Source organism: Plutella xylostella, chromosome 8 (genome assembly GCF_932276165.1).
Source record: "Plutella xylostella chromosome 8, ilPluXylo3.1, whole genome shotgun sequence".
NCBI lineage: Eukaryota > Metazoa > Arthropoda > Insecta > Lepidoptera > Plutellidae > Plutella > Plutella xylostella.
Window position 1 is genome coordinate 2,268,258 of NC_063988.1, and position 21,940 is coordinate 2,290,197.

A 21,940-nucleotide genomic window follows, 5' to 3' on the forward strand; every position below is an offset into this window, starting at 1 on the left:
TATTTATATTAAATAAATCGGCTAATATACCTAAGTTATGTAAATTAATTCATTTTTAAAATAAATATGTAAAAAGAAGGCAAAACAATACGGATATTTGAATGAATGATTGAACTTCATACGACGGCTGACGTAGAAATAGTTGCCAGATAACAAAAAAATATTCCATGTTAGTAGTTTGTGCAAACTTACTAAATAAAACGAAACAAAACGCAGAGGTATGAAATTACGTCATTGATAAAAATACAGACGGGTCGGTCGTCTATAACAAGTGGGAGGTTGTTCTGTTCTCTCACGAAAATAACTTTGAACAACTCGTTTAGTCAAACCTTGAAGGTATTCTGGAACAGATATCCGCCGTGTGTGTTGTTAATATTCATTCTAATTTATGAAATATTGATAGTGATTTGTGTGCGTAAAAGTGTTGATCAGAAGTTTGTGTTGTTAAATTATTTCGGAAAATCCTATAAAAAACAAAATGTTCAGTGGAATAGCCGGTGAGATTTTTTAAACTATATTTAAGTAACAATTGTAGATTGTAGAGTACCTAACTTGCCATTATGTAAATTTAATTAATATTTAAGGTAAGTACTCAAGTACTTAAGTACCTAACTATTTATAGTAATGTTTCCTATTTATTTTAACTTACTTTACTTAGGTTAAAAGCATGCTGGCTGTCACATTGCCCCATTTATTACTATAGCATTGCCCACATAATTTTACGTCGTAGTAGTACAGGAGCTACGTAGTATTTAGTTTTCATGAAATGACGTATCGTAGAATAGAACTTTATTTTGTTGAACACCACATAAGTCAGACACGCAAAAACTTATTCATAGACTGTCAATAATAGGCGGCCTTATCGCTAAGAGCGATCTCTGACAGGCAAACTTTAGTAGGTACCTATAGGTATTACGGGAACAAAGTAACTATACTTACTGAACAAATTAGAGGGCGGGTACACCGCCATAGGTCACTAATAAAAATAGGTCGTAGGTAGTGTAGAATAATGTTTTTGTTTAGTATCTAGGGACTAATAATAGTTACGTAGCTGTTAAAGCACTATAAAAGTTTAGTCAGGGCCTAGAGGTCAGAGCCACCCACCTTAGTTTTCACTCTTTTGTCCTACATGGGTAGGTACCTACCTGATTACTTACATAGAATAGATATTATGGGTATGTAGGTTTAATTTTAATTTAATAGATCAAATTGATCGAAAATGCCAGATGCTTGCATTTGTTATGCATTTTAATACTTACCTATTTCCCGTTTTGATACATTATACAGGGTGACCCAAAGAGTGAAAAAGAAAAATGATCGATTCCTTAGGTCAAGGGGTAGCCAAATCACCCCCATGTACATATGTTCAGCAATTTTTTGTAGTTTAGGAGTTATGAATTTTTTTTTCTACGAAAATCGACCTCAGTTTATTAATTATTTTTTATTATTTTTTTGGATTACTTTTTAACTATTTTTTTGTCAACCTCTTTAATTGTTATTTTGACCATAAAAGTTTCAGCTTCCTAGCTGTAATGTAAGTTCGTTATTTTTTTACCGAAAGTCCGAATTTAACGAAACCACCTAAACTATAATAAAACCACCGGGATTATAGCCTTCGCCACCATGTGAATCATTGCATTTGGCAGCCGGCTCGCGCTATACTTGCGGAAGGTCAGCAAGTATAGTTCACATTAACACATCTAGCTATAACAATTTCCACCTTGTTGTAGCTTTATTTCGAACACCGGTCTTTGTTTTCATAGCTCCGTAATAACCACAATGACCTTTGTTCTTATTCCGCATTTATTCTTAAATTGATTATAAGTAAAAAAATCTTTAGACTACTTAATCACGTCACGTGTTTATCACTTCCATGTAGTCATTCAATATGAATGTAGGTGATGCATGCATATCGCTGCATACGTGGTAAGTGCTGGTGACCCATAAGGTCGAGGCGATAGTAGCAGATATGCAGGACAGAAATAACAAGCGTACCGAGTGTACTCGTATAGTGCGGTTATGATTCTGAGATCAATGAATCACTGGCACTGGCTAATTTAGCACGTAGATGGGTACAAGCTACAGTCGTCGAAATAAAATAGGCCCGTTTGGACATAACCTACACAAATGTGCTATTTACTTTTGATCTAAGGCTGAAAGAAAAAAGAACTTTTAAAGCACCAAAAGTTACTTATTGTTTAGATTTTTTTATTATATAGATTTGACACCAGCTGTCATCCCATACATTTTCGAGCTGTCCAAACGGGCCTATTATATTTCGACGACTGTAGTTAATCTTTTGATATTATTTTATGTGATTCCGCCTCGTAATTTGCTGAACTACTAGGCACTCTGTATATGTTGCACTTAATATTCAGAATATCATTCATAAGCTTAGTACTTCATAATAATATTTATTTATAAAAAACAAAAGCCTGACGAGAGACTGCACGCGACACGATGACATCATCAAGGCCGACTGGTGCGGTAGACCTTATTTATCGATCCTTTTCTGACCTACTCGGTCAAAGAGAGACAACACGCTTATAAGACGTAGTGCGTACAAAGCTACTCTCGTTTCTTATAAGAACTCGCGACGTGCTAATCAATCTCGATTCACGTAAATAAACCGGTTTTAGAAGATTCCTTTTTTAGGCTATACATATAATGTCACACACAGCTGTAATAGGTAGTTGAGTAAATAAAAAAGTATTTAGTATCTATCTATGGTCACATAATATTAGTACCTATGTTTTTTTGTACTTACTTACTTATCTAAGTATTTAATACCCTTTTTAAATTAAGTAAGTACATTATAATAAGCACCAACTTAGGTTAAGTACTTACCTATGCCATTATTGTGTCAAATATTTATCTTCAAATGCGAAATGCAAATAACGTATATAAAGTAAATAATAATGATTTATATATAATATGGGTACCTTAACCTTACCTATATAGATAAGACACAGAATCAAACCATTCGACTTCCGGCTCCTGGACTATTCGAGGATTTAAATTTAAATGACACATCTAGTGATGTCCTTGATATAACGAATGATAAAATCAGTAGTACCTATGTACCTTGTGATCAAATTAAAAACTCATTAAAAAATATTCCATCTAAAACAACAAAGAACATCAAGATAAAATACTTGGTTTAATTTCATATAGATCTTTGTTTTAACAATATAAAGTAGGAACTGAACAAGAATACAGTTATTTTTTTACTTTTGAGCTAATAAAGTTTTGAATTAATTTAAAGTACCTAAGTACCTATTTAACATTAACGTATTTCTGTTCATTTATTCCAATAAATTCCGGATTTGTATATTTATAAAAAACCAGTGCATATAATAACAATAAACAGAGTAATTTTACTACGGACGTACTTAAAAAAACAATAACTATTAGCTAGTGTTGCTGGATTGCTCAGTGATCTCACAGGCTGGCAGGGGCGTGATGTCATTTAAATTGGCGTCTATGCTCCGGACATTATCTTCATTGCGCATTGCTCAGATGTTCGTCAACAAATCACCAGTGAGGCCACTAAGTACGTGTGAGTCTGCCGATTAAGCACGAATGAAGATATTGTTTTACATAGTTTTACTATAGATCTTTTTGGAACGAATATTTGGTAAAATAACACACTTTGACATGATCCTTGTTGCCGCATTGGTCATAAAACGGTGTTGCGCGTTTGGATCGATAGCTGGATCTAGACTTCAGGCGAGGCCGAGACCCAGACTAGCCGGCGACTAGGTGTGACCTTGCATGTTTTCATATAATTTAGTTTGACCATTATTAGCTATAAAAAAATGTCGTACTCGTATCAATATGCAACAAAAAAGAGAAACTACCTCTGGCTATTTAAAGTAATAGGTTGATATTTTTGACGCCCGGGATAAATTAGGGAGCAATAACATTTTATAGTTAGGCTTTACTGCCACTTAATAATGTAAACCATACACAGGTAGCTATAGCGGACTTATTTGCTGTAACTCTTGAGAGAAAATAAGTTTATTTTTTTCCTGTACGTACAAAATATTTAGGTCAGCAATCAGTTGGTTGCGAAATCGGTCACCAGAGAAGTCGAGCAATGATCCCGGATCGGTGAAGTGTGTTCTATTTGCGTTCGGTCAAATAACCGACACGACACCGGTGCGCCTGCGCACGTGACAATAAAACTGAGCGATCAATCACCCGAATACTATTGTTCATTGTTGAATCACTCATTTAATTGTTCCTTGACTTCAAAAATTATAAAGTTCAAAACTTAGTCCGCATTAAGAACTTACTTAATTGATCATACGTAGTACCTAAGTATAATCACAAGTCAAGTAGTATATCGGTATTACACATAATCAATCACCATCACCATCAGAGATATGGATATACTACCGTAGTTTATACATTATAATAGAACCCAGCACCTCTGTGGTTAGCGGTTGTGCTTTTAGACAGTTTGTGTTAGATTTATTAATGCTTAGATATAAATTATTCATTTAGGTACTACACTATACTCAGTACTCACCTAATTAGGTAATACGAGCTCATTTTTATTTATACTTAGTTAGAATTTTACTGTAGACAATCTAGCTAGATTATCTCCTAACAGTAGTGTAAAGTAGACTCACCAAACACAGAAATAATTCGTAAAATCCTTTTTGCTAATTATACCTAATCATATTTATCTTAGTATCTATCTACCTACTACTTACACCAATACTTTAAACCTCCAAGTACCTGCGTATACGTACTTAATTAATTCGACTATAATTTACAATGTTTCATGCTAACGGACAGATGGTGAGTTTTACACAACACACTTTTTATATTTTTCCAAATTTAACACTATCTTGTGTATGTCGATTGAAACAATGTTCCTAATATCTACTGTAACCACACTTTGCGTTCACTTCCTGAAAACACCAATATTGTATGTCTTATACATCTAGGTACTTAGCACCCGTACCAACTGCGTAGTAAGGCGGGGGGCAATCAACAATCGTGAATGTCCAACATACTTCCACACCACAATGTAGTAGCTATGCCAGAGTTCGGCAAAACATTTCCTCATCGCCCCGTGTCGGAGCAGCGAGGGGAGAGAGATGCTCTAAATAGGTCAAGGGCAACACGTACGGATTCTAGAGGCATCCTTGTTTCATTTTCTATAATATATAGATAATTTGTACACGTAATCCTCCTTCTCTAACCTTGACCCGTGGGAACTATAGCACGGTATATTATTTACAAACGTCATCAACTCAATAACACTGTTAGGTATGCTCGTTCTCGGTATAAAATGTACGCTTTTAATACAATGGCAAGACGAAACGATCAATAAAATATGACATCACTACATTCCCTGGCCGACTGCCCCTAATGGAAAAATTCGAATAGAAATGTGATGTTGTTGTTTACTGTTGTTGATTTTATTGTTCGTTTCTCGAAACTACCCTATAAAATGGCAAAATGTCACCACTTCCGGCAAATTGTCTGCCATGAAATAATTAACGATTATTATTCATGAATAATTTAATATGTCTACAGTCTTTATGCAAATCACTTTGATGGAAAATGGACTTAATATTTTCAACGCATTTTAAAACAATATTATAGTACCTATACACTGACGACCTTTGGAAAAGTTCCCCTGCCATTGCCGTTCCAAATGTCACTGGAACTTTTTCATTGCTCGTGAGTGTAAATTTAATATACTCTGAATATCCATAATCTAACCCTTTCGATCTGTAGGAGCGTTCCGAAGCATCGGTGAGAAGACCGCTTCACTCTTCGAGCGGAAGAAGAAGGACGCTGAACAGCTGGCTGCTGAGAAAGCGGCTGAGGCTGCTCACACGGTCGAGGAGCAGATCAAGAAGACCGGAGAGATCATCGGAGGGGCCCAGAAGAGCGCCGCCGATGCTGCCAGCTCAGGTACGGACGGAACTTACAATTTTGAAATTTATGCTTTGATATGAGAACTTGTTGATTGCCATAGCCCATATCGCAAAAGCATTAAAAACAAACTAAAGTAAAAGGCAGTTTTTTTGAAACACAGCTTTTATCAAGCGCCACACGTGTATAAAATAAAGGAGCTCATTAGTTATTTAATAGTAACTGAAATTATCAATCGATAAGCGATTACAGCTGTGAGATATTGCACATGGTTTGATTGAATGCATTCAACATGATATCATCTAATCTGAATCAAGTCAATGCCAATGTATAATCCGATTCCTACCTAAATGATAAATAAGAGCAGTTTTAAATTTAAATAATACTTATATCTCAATCTTGATAATTCATCAGTTTGTTATAGAAAATGTATTATTTTGTTACCTAACACATAGTAACACTTATTTTTATCTTTCAATTCGAACCTTTTATCCATGTTAGAGCAATCTTAAATAATATGACGCAGTAGCAATGCAACCTAAACCGATAAAGATATTGTGTAACCACAAACATAATCTGTTTTTAATGTGATAATAGAAGTAGTGTCCAAAAGATAAACGGTTGTTAACCTGAATATTTTCCGTGTTATCTGGACAGCCCAAGGTGCTGGAAACTCTGCCGTGAACGCGCTGAGCGATGAGCTGAACAAGGTCAGCCTGGCTGCAGGGGAGGCCAAGGATGCCGCCGCCAAAGCAGTCGCTGACGGGAAAAAGGCCATCGACACTACTAAAGGTACATAGAAACCTAGCGATTTAGACATATCTTTAATAGTAGTTTTAACGCTTACAGTAGTCTATTAGATTAGATTAGGTACAGCTTTTATTTTTATTAGTTAAGTATTAGATAAGTACTTACATAGTATAAGTATTATTTTACTTAGACAGTAGGCAGCTTTTTATGCACTTTTACTTTCTGCACTTTTTAGATACAGTTGCCACAACTTTTGACAGCACAAAGAAAGCAGCGGAGTCCGCAATCACTTCAGCCAAAGGTAAATTCAAATACGGTTGGAATAATACGATGATTTAACGTTATATTAAAATGATAAAACATAAGATTTTGGTTTATTTTGAAATCATTATTTTGTAGATACAGTATCAAGCACCCTCCAGAGTACTGTTGACACTACACAAAAAGTTGCTTCTTCCGCTTTGGAAACAGGAAAAACTTACGCTAGTAGCGCCAAAGGTAATTAAACTCAGGAACAACATTACAATGTTTCGGTGAATTCAATGATCCAGAGAATAATTTGATTTTTGTGACATTTTTAGATACAGTCTCAAGCACAGTTCAAAGCACTGTAGACACAACACAAAAACTTGCACAGTCAGCCGTTGAAACTGGCAAATCTTATGTCGGAGGTGCTAAAGGTAAATTGGATAGGCTATAATAATCTACAAGATCTTTTTAAAATTCAGTGTGTAGATTTTCACAAAATGAATTTTATTTTTAGATTACGTGTCTAACACAGTAAACTCCACTGTAGATTCTACTGCAAAGGCCTCTCAGGCTGCAGCTGAATCTGGAAAATCATTTGTCTCTTCCGCTCAAGGTAGCAATTTTTCCAAAAGTCTATGTCACAGTCAATAATAACTTGTTTTTGTGTTGTTCTGTAAATCACTAATCAGTGTTGTCTTGATGTGAATATTTTGTCGTTGTTGTTTAGAATACATGAGAAGTGGCTGCGGAAAAGTAGGTATATGTACCTATTTATTTACTTAGGTACAAGTTAAATTTCTAGAGCTTAGTCACTTCTTTTGTGTTAAGTAATTTTCTAACAAGCACTTTGTAGATAAAGTTCAGAGCACCGTTGATGTAACTAAAAGTATGGCGCAATCTACAATGGACACAACTTGGACTTACTTCGACTATGCCAAAGGTAACGTAGTATTCATTACTAATAATAATTTGTGTAATATCATAATTTGTGTTGCTTGAGTAGTGCTTTAACTAGATTAACATTCCTTAGATACTGTACAAAGTACGATACAGACTGCTGTAGATACTTCGAGAACTGCCGCGCAATCTGCTTTGGATGTTGGAAAGACTTATGTTGATAGTGCTAAAGGTAAGAAGTGTTTGTGTTTTTCGTTTTGATTAATCCAACTTATTTCATATTCATATTGTTTTTATACTTTTATTTCCATGTTATTTATGTTGAATATAGACACAGTCGCAAGCACAGTTGACCACACATATAAGGCAGCTGGATCAGCAGTTGAAACAGGGAAAAGCTATGTTGGAACTGCTAAAGGTATAAAACTTCTGCCATCAAAATGCCATTCATTAATTTTCGTTAGATATATAGAATTTAATTCATTTGATGATACATTTTTAGATACGGTTGCAAGCACAATTCAGAGCACAGTAGATACCACTAAGAATGTTGCTAACACCGCAGTTGAGACCACAAAGAGTGTTGCTAACTCGGCTGTCGAGAAAGGCAAATCATATGTAGATAGTGCAAAAGGTATTGTTCTCATTTTCCATTTAATAAGTAAATATAATTAATTTGACCATGCCATGCATGACCAATAAACCTGAAATAAGACTTGTAAATTCTGTAGAATCTTTATAACAAAATATACCTACATAACTGTTTATTGTCAATAGAAACCGTAGCAAGCACCGTAGATTCATCAAAGAATGTTGCTGCGTCTGCAGTTGATAAAGGAGTAACTTTAGTGGGATCTGCCAAAGGTATTTAGGATTTCAAGTGTATTTAAATGTTTGTGACTAACACCATTCTGATAAATATTTAACTATGATAAAATTGTAAAGTGGTAATCTTGAGTAAGACAAATCAAAATTTAGAAATCGGTGGTCTTTGAGAAACAAAGTGATAATTTTTGTTTTAAATTGTAAATAAGCCTTAAAGAAAATAAGTTTTATAGTCATATTATATTCAGAAACGTTTCATTATTATAGATACCGTAACAAACACAGTATCTACAACTTTAGATACCACTAAATCAGTTGCTGCATCGGCAGTAGAAAAAGGCACTTCATTAGTTGGATCAGCTAAAGGTATTTTATCACAGCAAAGCTTACATACTTAAATACCTAATAATATGCTATATATTTTGTTCATGTAATATTTGTTTTTCGTCTTCAAGCTTTCCAAAAGGCGCTAAAGGTACTTACATGCTTAACGTGTATTGTGGATTAACTATTTACTTATTTCCTTTGTTCTGTTTGTCATCAAAGTTTTTAATTTTATAGGCACAGTAGCTAGTACTGTAGATACGACCAAAAATGTAGCAGCATCTGCATTTGAAATGGGATCTTCAGCTATTGGTAGTGCAAAAGGTATATCATTATTCATTATCAACTGCGTTATTTTATCTATATCATGTAATTTTGATATTTTAATAACTTATATATCATTTTGACCGTAGATACGATCACTGGAACTATTCAAAGCACTGTAGATACCACAAAAAATGTAGCTTCATCGGCTTTTGAGAAAGGTACCTCACTAGCTGGATCTGCCAAAGGTATTTAAGTATTTTAAACACAATATATTATGTTATTATTGTAAATTTTTTATACATAATATATGTATATATTTTTTACATTTTCATCGTAGACACAGTAACTAGTTCAGTCCAAGGCACAGTTGATACCACCAAATCAGTTGCTTCATCGGCTTTTGAAAAAGGTTCCTCATTAGTTGGAAGTGCCAAAGGTATATATTATTTATCTTTTCTTTTGTGACTGTTATATTTTATTTTATTCAAATACTTACATATTTTGCTATTGGTTTTTTAGATACACTCGCTAGTACCGTAGATACCACCAAAAATTTGGGGGCTTCAGCTTTTGAGAAAGGCACATCTTTAGTTGGAACTGCAAAAGGTACTGAAAAAGCCGTGATTTTAAGCATTTAGGTATATTATAATTTAATCGTACCCATGCACTTCTATTACGTTTTATTTTGTAGATACACTTGCTAGCACTGTAGACTCTACTAAGAATGTAGCAGCTTCTGCTATTGAAAAGGGAACGTCAGCTATTGGTAGCGCTAAAGGTATTAATACATTTATCTTATTATAAAAATATAAGATACTATAATACGTATAATATCTTATATTTTTTTCTTTTAAATACCAATACAGTTATTTTAATTTTAATAGACACCATTGCAAGTACTGTTGATTCAACCAAAAATGTAGCAGCGTCTGCAGTTGATAAAGGACTGTCCGTTGCTACATCCGCTAAAGGTATTGTCACGGCTTTTTGATTATCGGTTGCTATAAAATTGGTGTGGTTCAATTTTTTTTTACAATTTGCGCTGTCCATTGTAGATACGATATCTAGCACTGTTGCAAGCACTGTAGACTCAACCAAACAAGCTGCATCTACGGCATTCGATACTGGGTCAGCGTTTGTTGGAAGTGCTAAAGGTATGCCATACCGCAAGTGTTGTTTTTATCTTTACTTAATATTATCTGAGAAGATTATAGCTATATCTATCTGTTATAGTACCTACATAACTGCTTTATTTGTTTATATATTACATAGATTTATAACTACTTATACCTACCTATATTATTTTTATTTAATGACTGCTTTTTATGCACTTTTTTGCCATTCTTAGATTCAATTGCTAACAAAGTTCAGAGCACTGTAGAAACAACAAAAAATGTAGCCTCAGCTGCAGTTGAAAAGGGGTCATCAATGGTGGAAACTGCTAAAGGTATATTTTAAGAACAGTATCATATTGTAACTATAAAATATTAATTATAATTATGCAAATTTTTTATTTACTTTTTTGCCATTTCCATTCGTAGATAGCGTAGCTAGCACAGTTAAAAGCACTGTAGATAATACAAAGAACGTCGCATCTGCTGCTGTGGAAAAAGGTTCTTCATTAGTCGGGTCTGCTAAAGGTAAATAATGCAAAGATAAATGTGTGTGACATCTATAACAAGGTAATTTTAGTCAAGATAAGTACTTAGCACCGAAAACGTAGGGCCCACCAGGAAAAATGGAATTCTGAATGGTTATTATCATTCAAAACAGGTTGCAGATAGTGCATAACTGCTGTGTGAACCAGTAAGATTCCACATTTTGAGAAATACATACTAACATACCTTAATTTCTTAGATACTATTTTCCGTTTTCATCTCCTACTTTTTATTTTTCCTCTTCTTTTAATTTTCTTTGTTTCTTCTAACTTTCCCTATAGTTTCAGTCACTTCCTCATTTTCAATCGCAAAAGACAATGCTGAAGACATTATTGATCACAACAGAAACTACGTTGATGATATTGAAGGTAAATTTAGCAATTTTAACATCTACCATTCTTCACAATGCATGATCTTCATTCCACTACTCTACATCTTTACTTAACTACTTTCTTTTTATTTTCTCTAACCCTCACTTTCTTTTTTATCGTAGACTCTGTAGAAAAGGCTAAGCATAATGTAAAATCAGCAGTAGACGATAGCACAAAGGCCATTGATGCGACTACAGGTAATTTGTTTCCTATATTTCTATTAAGTACTAACTTTTAAGTCAATGTGCACTCAAAGCTTATAAATTTTAATTTCTAGAGAACATGAAAAATAAGTTTGAATCAACTATTAAGAGTAGCAACAAGGCAGCCGATGATGCAGCAAGCGAAGCTAGTGGTACTTGCATAAACAGAAAATATATGTTATAATATTATGTGTGATGCTGATTTTTTGAATCTTTTACAGGCTTTAGTAAACATACCTACTTACCTACATAATATTGAATTGAATTGTGTTCGTTTACATTTAACATGACTAAATATTGTTTTTGTGTTAACGTATAACTGCCGAAGGAGCTGATGCGTCCCTAACGCAACTGTGTGACACGTGTGAGCTTATATCATAGCTCAAAAAACCGCAACTTATATACTACAACACTGGAAGAATGGCAACTAGCTGAATAGCTATGACCGCTACCATCATAGAATCAAATTATTATCTTGGTATTTTCATTTCAGATTCGATAAACGCCACGGTCGACAGCACCAAGAAGGCTGCTGAAGAAGCCAAAGCTCAAGCCCTGAAAGCAGCTGAAGACGCCAAGGAAAAGGCTCGTCAAGCCGCTGAAGCCGCTAAGGAAGAGGCCAGGAAAGCTGCCGAGGCTGCCAAGGAAGAAGCTAAGAAAGCTGCCAGTAAGATTTAACTATTTTAAAATTATTTTTTTGGCATAGTTATTAATTAAAACCCAGAAATACTCATGCCGAGATGCAAATGGATGAGAGTAGCACAATGCAGTCAGTGATTTAATTACCGTAGCGAATATACTATAGAGTACTATAGACCTAAACACACAAATCAGATGTCCCTTATTTTTATTTACTCATGAAAATCCAGAGCGCAATTCAATCAGTAACGAACTTATACAGCTGCAGTGAACGTATACTATACAAATTTACAAACTAATCAGTAAGTACCTATATCAAGAAAAATACTAACAATAAACATTTTTTTAACAGACTCAGCCGTAGAAGAGTCTAAGAAGGCGGCGGAGAGCGCGGTGGACAGCACGCTGAAGCGCGTGGAGGGCGCCGCGGACGAGGGGCTCAAGAACGCCAGCGCCGCCGTCGACGCCAAGCTCAAGAACGCCGACAAGTACTTGAACGAGAAACGGGATGCGGTAAATACATTTCATTATATTTGGAATATAAGTATGTATACTAGGTTTTAGCGGTATTTGGTTGCCATTATATTGTGTTTAAACAGAGTGTGAAATGGCTTCATGCTAAATTTTGAAAAATCCATTACTGGTTGCTTAGCTAAAAAAACAACAGTTTATTGCACAAATATAAGTTTACGGAGGTTGGGAAAACTATTATAAATATTGTATTCCGGAAATAAAATTGAACGTAAACTACCCTATATAATAAGTACTCCTAAGTGAATTCGTTCATTCATTTCTGTCCCATCCCTATTCCCATCTTCAGTATTTTTTTCATTCATTCCTAATTTCTACCGGAAAAACGAGGGAAAAACGAAATAAGTAATAAAAAAAATGTAACTTTACTTAGTTAATTAAAAAAATATAACAATCACTATTACACTTAATCTAAATTAGTATTTTATTTGATTTTCAGTTGCTGTCCAACATTTCTTCAGCCGCTCACGATGGATCCGAGGGAGCAGCCGGTCTGCTGAGCAAGGGTCTGGCGGCTTTCCCCAAGTAATGCGAGCATCTCCACCTTCGAGTTCAGAAGCCAGGAGTTTCAAGTCATTTAACTTTACGACCTCTTTTTTATTGTATAAGTCAACAAAGATCTCTTCCGCTGGATCACTGTCACGGTACAGACGTGTCGAAATTTGCGTAAATTTTAATTAAAAATACCCTAAAACTATTTAAATAATTAAATAAATATCTTAAATAACACAAAGTTTCCGTATTCAACAAGTGCATAAAAAACCTAGTCAACAAGTTACCAAAACATCCCTGAGGAGACCTACGGGAATAATTTGATATACGCTGACCACCAGGACCGCATATAAACACCAGAGGTGACGACAAATGTGCGCCATCTAGCGACGAACGCGGTGAGTCAATTTCTAACTGCACCGACACTACCAGGAACGCATAGAATCAAGACGTCACCTCAACCATTGTGCTGACCGCTATAATACCTCCCGTATATTGGACTGACCTGTAACTTGTCTAACTGGTGTAGGCGTTAGAGTGTAAGACTCAACACTGAGGCCGTGGGTTCGAGACCAACCACTGTCAAGTTGGCTTTTTGTGTTTTATAACATCATATAAGATTCAAAAATGCCTCTTCAAAGGTCCCCTACCAATTTAACTAACTCCGAAAACGACCTACGCACTGCAGCACTCCCAAACTTGCAATCCCAAGAGAGTTGCTCAAGCCCGAATATATCCACCCGCAACAAAAAGAGGCGTCTCTCGGATGATGACTCGGAGGATATGTTAGTCTCATTTAAAGATGACATTAAGAAAATGTTGAGTGATATGCTTAGCCAACAAAATACTAGATTAAATGCTCTTGAAAAACATATGATAGACACAATAGAAAAAAACAATCAGGAGATGGGTAATACCCTGAACTTTATGTCCGAACAGATAACGGCAATACAGTCACAAATCACCAGTTTGGAACAGGAGAAAAAATCGACATCCCTAGAGATAAGCATTTTATCAGATAAAATTGATAACATGGAACGCAACTTAAGGAAAACATGTCTAGAGATACGCTATATCCCACGAAAACAAAAGGAGACCAAGAGTGACTTGTTCGAGATGATCCAAAATCTTTTAAAGCAACTGAAACTGGAAAATCTTAACCCACAAGTAAGAGATGTCTACAGACTGCCAAAAAAGAACGACAAAAACAATGCAACAACTGTCATTTTTGAGATGTCTTCTACCCTGGCACGATCAACAATTATAGAGCACATCAAAAAGTTCAATCGCCAACACTCTACTGAGCAACTTAGCACTACTCATCTAGGCATTGATACAGCTAGACTGCCTATATTTGTATCTGAACATTTAACGCCTAAAAATACGAGAATACATTTTCTAGCACGAGATTTTGCAAGGACAGAGAATTACAAGTTCTGCTGGGTGTCAAACGGCAATATCTTTCTCCGGAAAGATGAACACTCACCTCACATTTTAGTAAAAAATGAAGATGTCCTAAAATCAATCAAGGATAAGCGCCAAAATGAATGACTAGACTTAAGTTTAAAAACGAATCTACTCTTTTATTATGAAAGCTGTCTCGAGATTATTTTGTTTTTTATTAATTACTACTTAACTGCATGTATTGTTTTGAACGAAATGTCTAGTATAGTAAATATTGTCTCCTTTATACACCTAAACAAAGTGCTTACAACTCTGAGGCTGAACACAGCAAAATGTACTGATCATAATAGTTACCTACACCAAAGTAAAATCACACGCTCACTCTCAAGAATAAATTCACATAACTATACTAACAACTTGGAATATCTTAAATACTTGCTACTTATCTTTTCATACTGCATCACATATTTTTCTATGGTCGTTTCATTCACATATTACAAATTGGTACATCCACAAGTTACATTTTAAATTATAAAACAATAAAAATTCGATAGTTTGAATGCAATATCTACGGATATTGATAATATAACGGTTTCTTCAGCTTTCACGTGTTCAACGCTAGACTGTTGCAAACTAAAACCTTCATCGGGTAGAAATCTGTCTTGCTTAACCCAAAATATTAGAAGCATAGGTAGAAATTTCCCCGGTCTATTGCTGCTCCTTCAACAAATAGGATTTGAATTAGACATATTAGTCTTAACAGAATGCTGGCTGTCTTGTTGCCCAAATATACCGTCCCTAGACAACTATGATTACTATAAAACATCAAATAATGCAAACCAAAATGAAGGTGTGGTAGTTTACATAAAAAACAATATTAAAGTAATAGTCGAAGAGCCACAGTTTGATGAAGGAAACTGTATTGTTCTTAAAATTGATAATATTGCTGTCGTATGTATCTACCGTTCACCTTCCTACAAGAACTTGGATATATTTCTAAAATCTTTAGATAAGGTCCTGTCATCAATTTCATCAGCAAATGAAATAATAATGTTAGGCGATATAAACATCGACATACATACATGTAGCAGCTCTGCAAACTCAGGCTCAAATAGTTATCTGAATCTAATGGCATCGCATGGGCTGCTGCCCACACATACATATGTCACAAGAGACGAAAGTGGATCATGTCTTGATCACACCTTTTTGAAATCCAAATCGTCTGCCGTCACCCTTGTACCGCAAACCACCCTGACAGATCATAAGGCAGTTCTGATATTTCTACCTGATGCTAAATCAAAAAGAGAACAACCCATAAGCCATAAAACTATAATAAATTACTGCGGCATTAAAAGGGTAATTAAGCCATGGATCACACCTGGCATATTAAAGTGTATTAGAAACCGTGACAAACTACACTTAAATACTAAAAAACCTAACAACGAAATTGCACTCATAACATACAGAAGATACCGAAATTATTGTAATAAGCTCATTAAAAATATTAAAATACAGTATGAAAAATCATTGTTAGAAAAAGCAGGAAATAATAATAAAAAATTTGGGATACAATAAAATCAATTACCTCTACGTCTAAACAAAAAAATTGCAATCAGGACCTACTAACAAATTCATCTTCTGCTGAGCACACTCTAAACAATATAAATGATTATTATTGCAAGGTTGGGAAGACACTAGCCGAAAAAATTAGAAACAAAAAAATTACCTCTAATAGTCCTAGTACCTCTAAGATCACAAATGCAAACTCTTTTGGGCTAATTATGGTTGATGTAAAAGAACTAGACGCTACAATAATGTCCTTAAAATCAATATGCTCTGTGGGGGTGGATGAAATATCTAATAAAATACTAAAACAAAATAAACACTTTTTTATCCCTCCACTGACATATATATTTAACTTATGCATTGACAAGGGCATCTTCCCATCGCTATTGAAGAAATCCGTGGTCATACCTATTCACAAAAATGGCGATAAAACTTGTGTCGAGAACTATAGACCCATCTCTATCCTTCCCGCAATATCTAAACTTCTTGAAAAAATCTTAAACTGGCGATTAGTAAACTACCTAGAAAAAAACTCGATCCTATCACCAAACCAGTTTGCCTTTCGGTCAGGAAGGTCAACTGATGATGCTGTGCAGGACCTTACCAACTTTGTGTCAAATAGCTTAGATGAAGGAAGCAAGTGCCTATCAATATTCCTCGACCTTGCTAAGGCTTTTGATACCATATCGGTCCCGCTACTCATTAAAAAATTGGACAACATTGGTATAAGAGGAACGCCACTAAAGCTGTTCCAAAATTACCTCTCAGGCCGAACCCAACTAGTCAAGATAGGCTCACAAACCAGTTCAGAACTACCCTCCGGCGAATACTATGGAGTCCCTCAGGGCAGTATCCTAGGCCCTACTCTTTTTCTTGTGTACATAAACGATCTCTGCTCTTTAAAACCTTCCCATGGAGAAATTATCTGCTATGCTGATGACACAGCTCTCATGTTTAAATCTAAATCCTGGGAAGATACTTTTGCTGCCGCACAAACTGGGTTGGACACGGTCACAAAATGGTTACAGGATAACTATCTTACGCTGAATACCACAAAAACAAAATATATGACCTTTTCAATCAGAAATAATACACAGCCTCGAGATGAACTCGAACTATTCGCCCATGACTGCGACTCCATCACTAGACCTACCTTTTGCCACTGTGTCCCTCTTCAAAAAGTTGCCTCCATACGCTATCTAGGTATTATAATAGATGAAAATCTCAGCTTCAAACCCCACATCAGCCTTCTTACATCAAGAGTTCGAAAACTCATATATATATTTAAAAACCTGAGACAAGTGGCCGAGCCCCATATTTTAAAAAGGGTCTACTTTTCCCTATGTCAGTCACTCTTGATGTACTGTATATCTTCGTGGGGAGGTGCTCCAAAGACAATACTACTTCCCTTGGAGATTGCACAACGAGCGGTCTTGAAGGTCTGTACTTTCCGAAATTTCCTATATCCTACTCATCTCCTTTATGCACACTGTGAGGTTCTAACAGTCCGACAACTTTTCTTACTAAGTATTATAATTAAACAACACTCTCTTACTCCTTTCGTTACACAAAATCCTCCGAAACGAAGAGCCTATCGTGTTTGTGAACCAAACAAGGTATATAAAACTGCTTTTGCGCAAAAATTCTTCCCTTTTCTCGGTCCCTATATATATAACAAAATCAATAAAATACTAAACATACACAATAAAATAAAAAGTTCTTCAAAAATCATCACCTATAATTATCTACAGAAACTGACCTATACCGAAACTGAGTGTGTATTAGAAATTGAACATTAACTTTACTTACTACTTTTTACTGATCTAGACATTGAGTTTTTCGTGAGCATTTTGTTTTCTGAATTTTAGAATAAATCATCATAAATCTTTAACTTTCTCTCTTTGCACTAAATGTTATGTTGTGTTATTGCTAAGTACTCTCATTAAGTCTAAGCACTTGAGTTTCTTATACTTATTACTTCTTTTGTTACTCAAAAAACAATAAGAAATCTATAATGTGCATGCTGCATGCCTTAGTACTTAAGTATATTGTATTGTATTATTTCATCTTTAATCTTAATTTTTACCACCTAAGACATCAAACTGGAAGAGCACTGACTTCTGACATACAGATAATTCTAGTTCGGAAGTCAGAACTCAAACTAAGCTGTATTATAAAAAATGGTGAAATAAAGAAATTTGAATTTGAATTTGAATGAAAATAACTATATGTTAACTATTTATTTTTCATACATTATTTATACCTACCAATACTGGTCTAAAGTGTTATTTGTATATCGTATTCTAAAGGCATTTTTAAATAATATTATAATGTACTGCATAACTTTTATTTAAGGCTGCAGCAATGGCTTCATCATAACGAAAGCTATGAAAAAAAAAAGGGTAGCAATAAAACGAGTGACTGTAAATTACAGTTCTAAGTGTCAAAATTAATTAATTTGGGTTATAGAATTACTAAGTGAGCGACTGACTGCGAGTGACGAGAAATCAACAGAACACCAACTTACAAACATTAATTTGAGTTACTTAAAATACAAAATGGGCAGCTTCATAATATTTGAGCGACCTAATATTTGTTTGAGTGTCAACGTTACGTCCTGCATTTTTTTCAATATTTGGCAAATGTATTTTTTATACTGAGCGGCATTTTATCTTAAATGAAGTGTTTCAAATACAAAAGCCACTTTGAAAAATACACTAATAAAAATAATATGAAATAACTATTTGAAGAAACACTATTCTATATAATGCACTAATATTAGGATAATTAAATAAAACAATGTACTCCGTAAAAATAAAGTAATATGCATGCATTTATTTCAATCAAATGATCAAAAAATTAAATAAGACGCTTCAGTCAACTAAAAAAAAACTTCTTATTAATACTAAGAAACATTGATACGAGTAGGTATGAGGAGCCCTACTACTCATCGTCACTGGTAAATAAGTGCGGGCTTGGACTTAGTTTTTGTCTCATTTTTGCTTCCAGTGGTGGTGTTGTTAGTTTGAGCCGAATTGCTAGCCCCAAAACGTGTTAAAAAGCGTATCAAAATAAAAAACATAAGCCCTTAAATAGAATATCAGTAACCAATAATCATTAATAAAGCAGCATACAAAACTTTGCTCAAAGTGAACTTTTTAGTAGTTCGCTAAGTATAACCTCACTTAGAAAAATCGAATCTATCTTAATATTGAAGTTGCCCTCTCTGTATTTCCAGTCGCTCACTTAGTAATTAAGTCGCTCGGATAAAATTTTAATATCTGAAATGGATTTATCATAATCCACTTTTTGTAAGCTCGTTCTGGATTTTATTATAAATCAATATTCATCATCAGTTTAGTTAATTTTTCGCTTACTCAAATTCATACCGCTCAAGTTATTAAAACAGTATGCCATCATCAGTCGCAAAGTTTTTTTTTGTTCGCTCGTTTTATAATTCCCCAAAAAAAAATACGTCCGAAAAAAAATGAGAAGCCTTTTTTGCAGCCTTAAACATTTTAATACGATCGATACTAGGTTTTGTCTAGAATAGGAGCCTATTTCTTAGTGTTGTTTTCTTCAGTTGCGCATTAAAAAAATGTATAAAAAAATAGCTGCATTGTTGTAATCAGCTGCCCGTCCAAACCATAATAATACAAAAGTACAAAACATGAAGTCAATAATTGTTATTTCAAATTTCAGCCTTATTAATCTATTTTGTTTGTAGACCAGATTTAGTCACAGTGGTATTTACCAAAATTTAGTAAACAAAAGCAATTTAACTAAGCCTTAGCTTTTGGTGTATTCTGCTGTTACGAAAAAAAGACCTCTAGACTACCTAGGAGGTTTACATATAGGTAACTAACTGTTTCCCTGCGCCATTATACTTCATTTCAGCTTAATATAATATTCGTATCGTGTATCTACGTATGTAACGTAATTAAAATAAGTTACCGAAATGGTTGGTTTCATTTACCCCTCAGATTAATATTGGAAAACCTAAAGGCCTCTACACACCAAAGCCGCTGACCCGGCGGCATAGCCCGGCGGCCTAGTGCCGGCGGGTTAACTTAGTACATAATGAGGCATGATTGTACAAAATGAGGCCGGCGGGTTGAGCCGGCGGCCTGAGCCGCCGGGTCAGCGGCTTTGGTGTGTAGAGGCCTTAAAAAGTACACACCGGGCCAACGAACGCCCAACGAACGCCAACGGTTATCCCAACGATGGATATTAACATACATAATACAGGGCAGATTGCAGAAACGAAGGCCAACGAAAAACGTTCGTTGGCGTTCGTTGGCCCGGTGTGTACGCGGCTTAATACATGTATACCTTGCCTATACCACCCGATGCCTCGATAGATAGTAGTTTTTTTTTGTGGTAGAATTAATCGCGTAGAATTACGCTGATAACCCTAAACAGATATGGAGAAACAAAACGCTGCTGGGACAAAGGAAGTATTGAACACAATAATGACCCTTAAGTGTTTGCAATAAGGTTTATTTTTGCACAAGTAGAAAAAGGAAAAAAAAACTGTATGTCAAATTGACAATCAATGACAGTCAATGTCAAATGAAATGTCAATATTGAGCCTTTTGTGAGCCGATTTATATCAATTTATATTCACTGTTTTGAGTATTGTTTTGTGTACAAAAATGACTTCCTTGTTCAGGACGGGCTTTCTCCTAGCAAAGAATTCAATAATAGCGTCGTCTGTCCGTTCTTTGTCGATTACAAAACCACTGAATTTGAAAGAGAGTAAGTTATAATTCAACCTAACCTCAAAGTTACCAACCCCCAATCTTTTTTGTTTACTCTAATTACAATAACCTCGATGTATTTTCCAGTAAGAGAACAGCAGAAGGGCCAATCGATAGTTATAGAAGGCGTGATCGTGCCATCACCTAGAACAGAGTTGCTGGTTCGCAACGACAGTGTCACATCAGAGGATGGCAAGCAGCCCTGCTATATGTGTTCCCTGGGCCTGGATGTGAAGCACACGGACGTGCTGATCCTCAGCCAGTTCGTGCGCAGCGACGGCTGCATGCTCCCGCGCCGCATCACCGGTCTTTGTAGTAGACAACAGAAGAAGATCGGCAAGATGGTCACTATGGCTCAGAAAGCAGGTTTGTTTATGTGGCTTGTTAAAATAATGGACGGTTAAAGTTATGTAATAACTGTACTTTCTGCATGTACGGCACACCCTAGGCAGTTAGCAAGATACTAATCCTTTCACCAGTGACCAACTGTAAACCAGCTCTAGTGTTTGTCATGTGAAATCTCACTAAAATTAATTAGAATTGTTTTCACCCAGTACTGTAGATTAACATTCTTTAACCTCTCACTGCATCTAACCTCTATTGTTGCTTTCCATTGATTGATTTGGTGAGGTTGGATCAGCTTCAAAACAAGTAAAATTGGTTGTTACAGGTTTGATGATCAACCTGACGCCAGGCAACTGCAAAAAGGATCCTAAAAAGAGGTTTGCCTACAAAAAGTTTAATACCTACTTCGATGAGTCCACCATCTTTGTGAAGCGACTTCCCAAACAAGAAGACAGGTTCAGGCGCAGTGGATCTATGTATTTTAATTAAACCTGTGTATGATAGATTTGTAAATAATAAACTTTAGTGAATAATTACCATTATTAATTTATTTATGCAGTTTGTTTCCAACATATTAGATGTAGACTTTGCTGCTATATTTGAAACAATGAATAGGTGGCTTGGTAACTGACAAGGTACAAAAGTGTACAGTTACTAATGAAGCTGAACACAGTAGAAGGTATATTAAAGTCCTTTTTTGTAGGTTGTCACAGAAAATTACTACATTAGATCTACAATGTGAGATACAGTAGTCATAAATA

The 21,940-nt window shown here is 35.2% G+C and overlaps 2 protein-coding genes across 51 annotated transcripts; both read left to right on the forward strand.

The window, feature by feature from the left end:
• The first annotated feature begins 233 nt into the window (after positions 1–233).
• Positions 234–13,228, forward strand: LOC105394264 (perilipin-4). 50 transcript variants are annotated; one of them, XM_038115257.2, is made up of 29 exons: positions 235–497; positions 4,807–4,809; positions 5,758–5,937; positions 6,556–6,690; positions 6,884–6,949; positions 7,048–7,146; positions 7,230–7,328; positions 7,412–7,510; positions 7,751–7,837; positions 7,928–8,026; positions 8,126–8,212; positions 8,297–8,428; positions 8,572–8,658; positions 8,887–8,985; positions 9,181–9,267; positions 9,357–9,455; positions 9,548–9,646; positions 9,730–9,816; positions 9,902–9,988; positions 10,095–10,181; positions 10,266–10,364; positions 10,559–10,657; positions 10,752–10,850; positions 11,150–11,236; positions 11,362–11,436; positions 11,517–11,594; positions 11,936–12,109; positions 12,434–12,594; positions 13,052–13,228. In XM_038115257.2, the coding sequence occupies exons 1-29, from the start codon at positions 479–481 to the stop codon at positions 13,139–13,141; spliced, it is 2,799 nt and encodes a 932-aa protein (XP_037971185.2). In that variant the 5' UTR covers positions 235–478; the 3' UTR covers positions 13,142–13,228. The 50 variants fall into 50 exon arrangements, with proteins under 50 accessions (XP_037971192.2, XP_037971198.2, XP_037971185.2 ...); XM_038115259.2 differs by having other exon boundaries at positions 7,445–7,510; XM_038115264.2 differs by lacking the exon at positions 9,730–9,816 and having other exon boundaries at positions 234–497.
• Positions 13,229–20,670: 7,442 nt separating this feature from the next.
• Positions 20,671–21,715, forward strand: LOC105394255 (39S ribosomal protein S18a, mitochondrial). Its single transcript, XM_011566136.3, has 3 exons — positions 20,671–20,832; positions 20,922–21,200; positions 21,505–21,715. Exons 1-3 carry the CDS (start codon positions 20,730–20,732, stop codon positions 21,666–21,668), a joined length of 546 nt encoding a protein of 181 aa, XP_011564438.3. The 5' UTR covers positions 20,671–20,729; the 3' UTR covers positions 21,669–21,715.
• Positions 21,716–21,940: the final 225 nt, after the last annotated feature.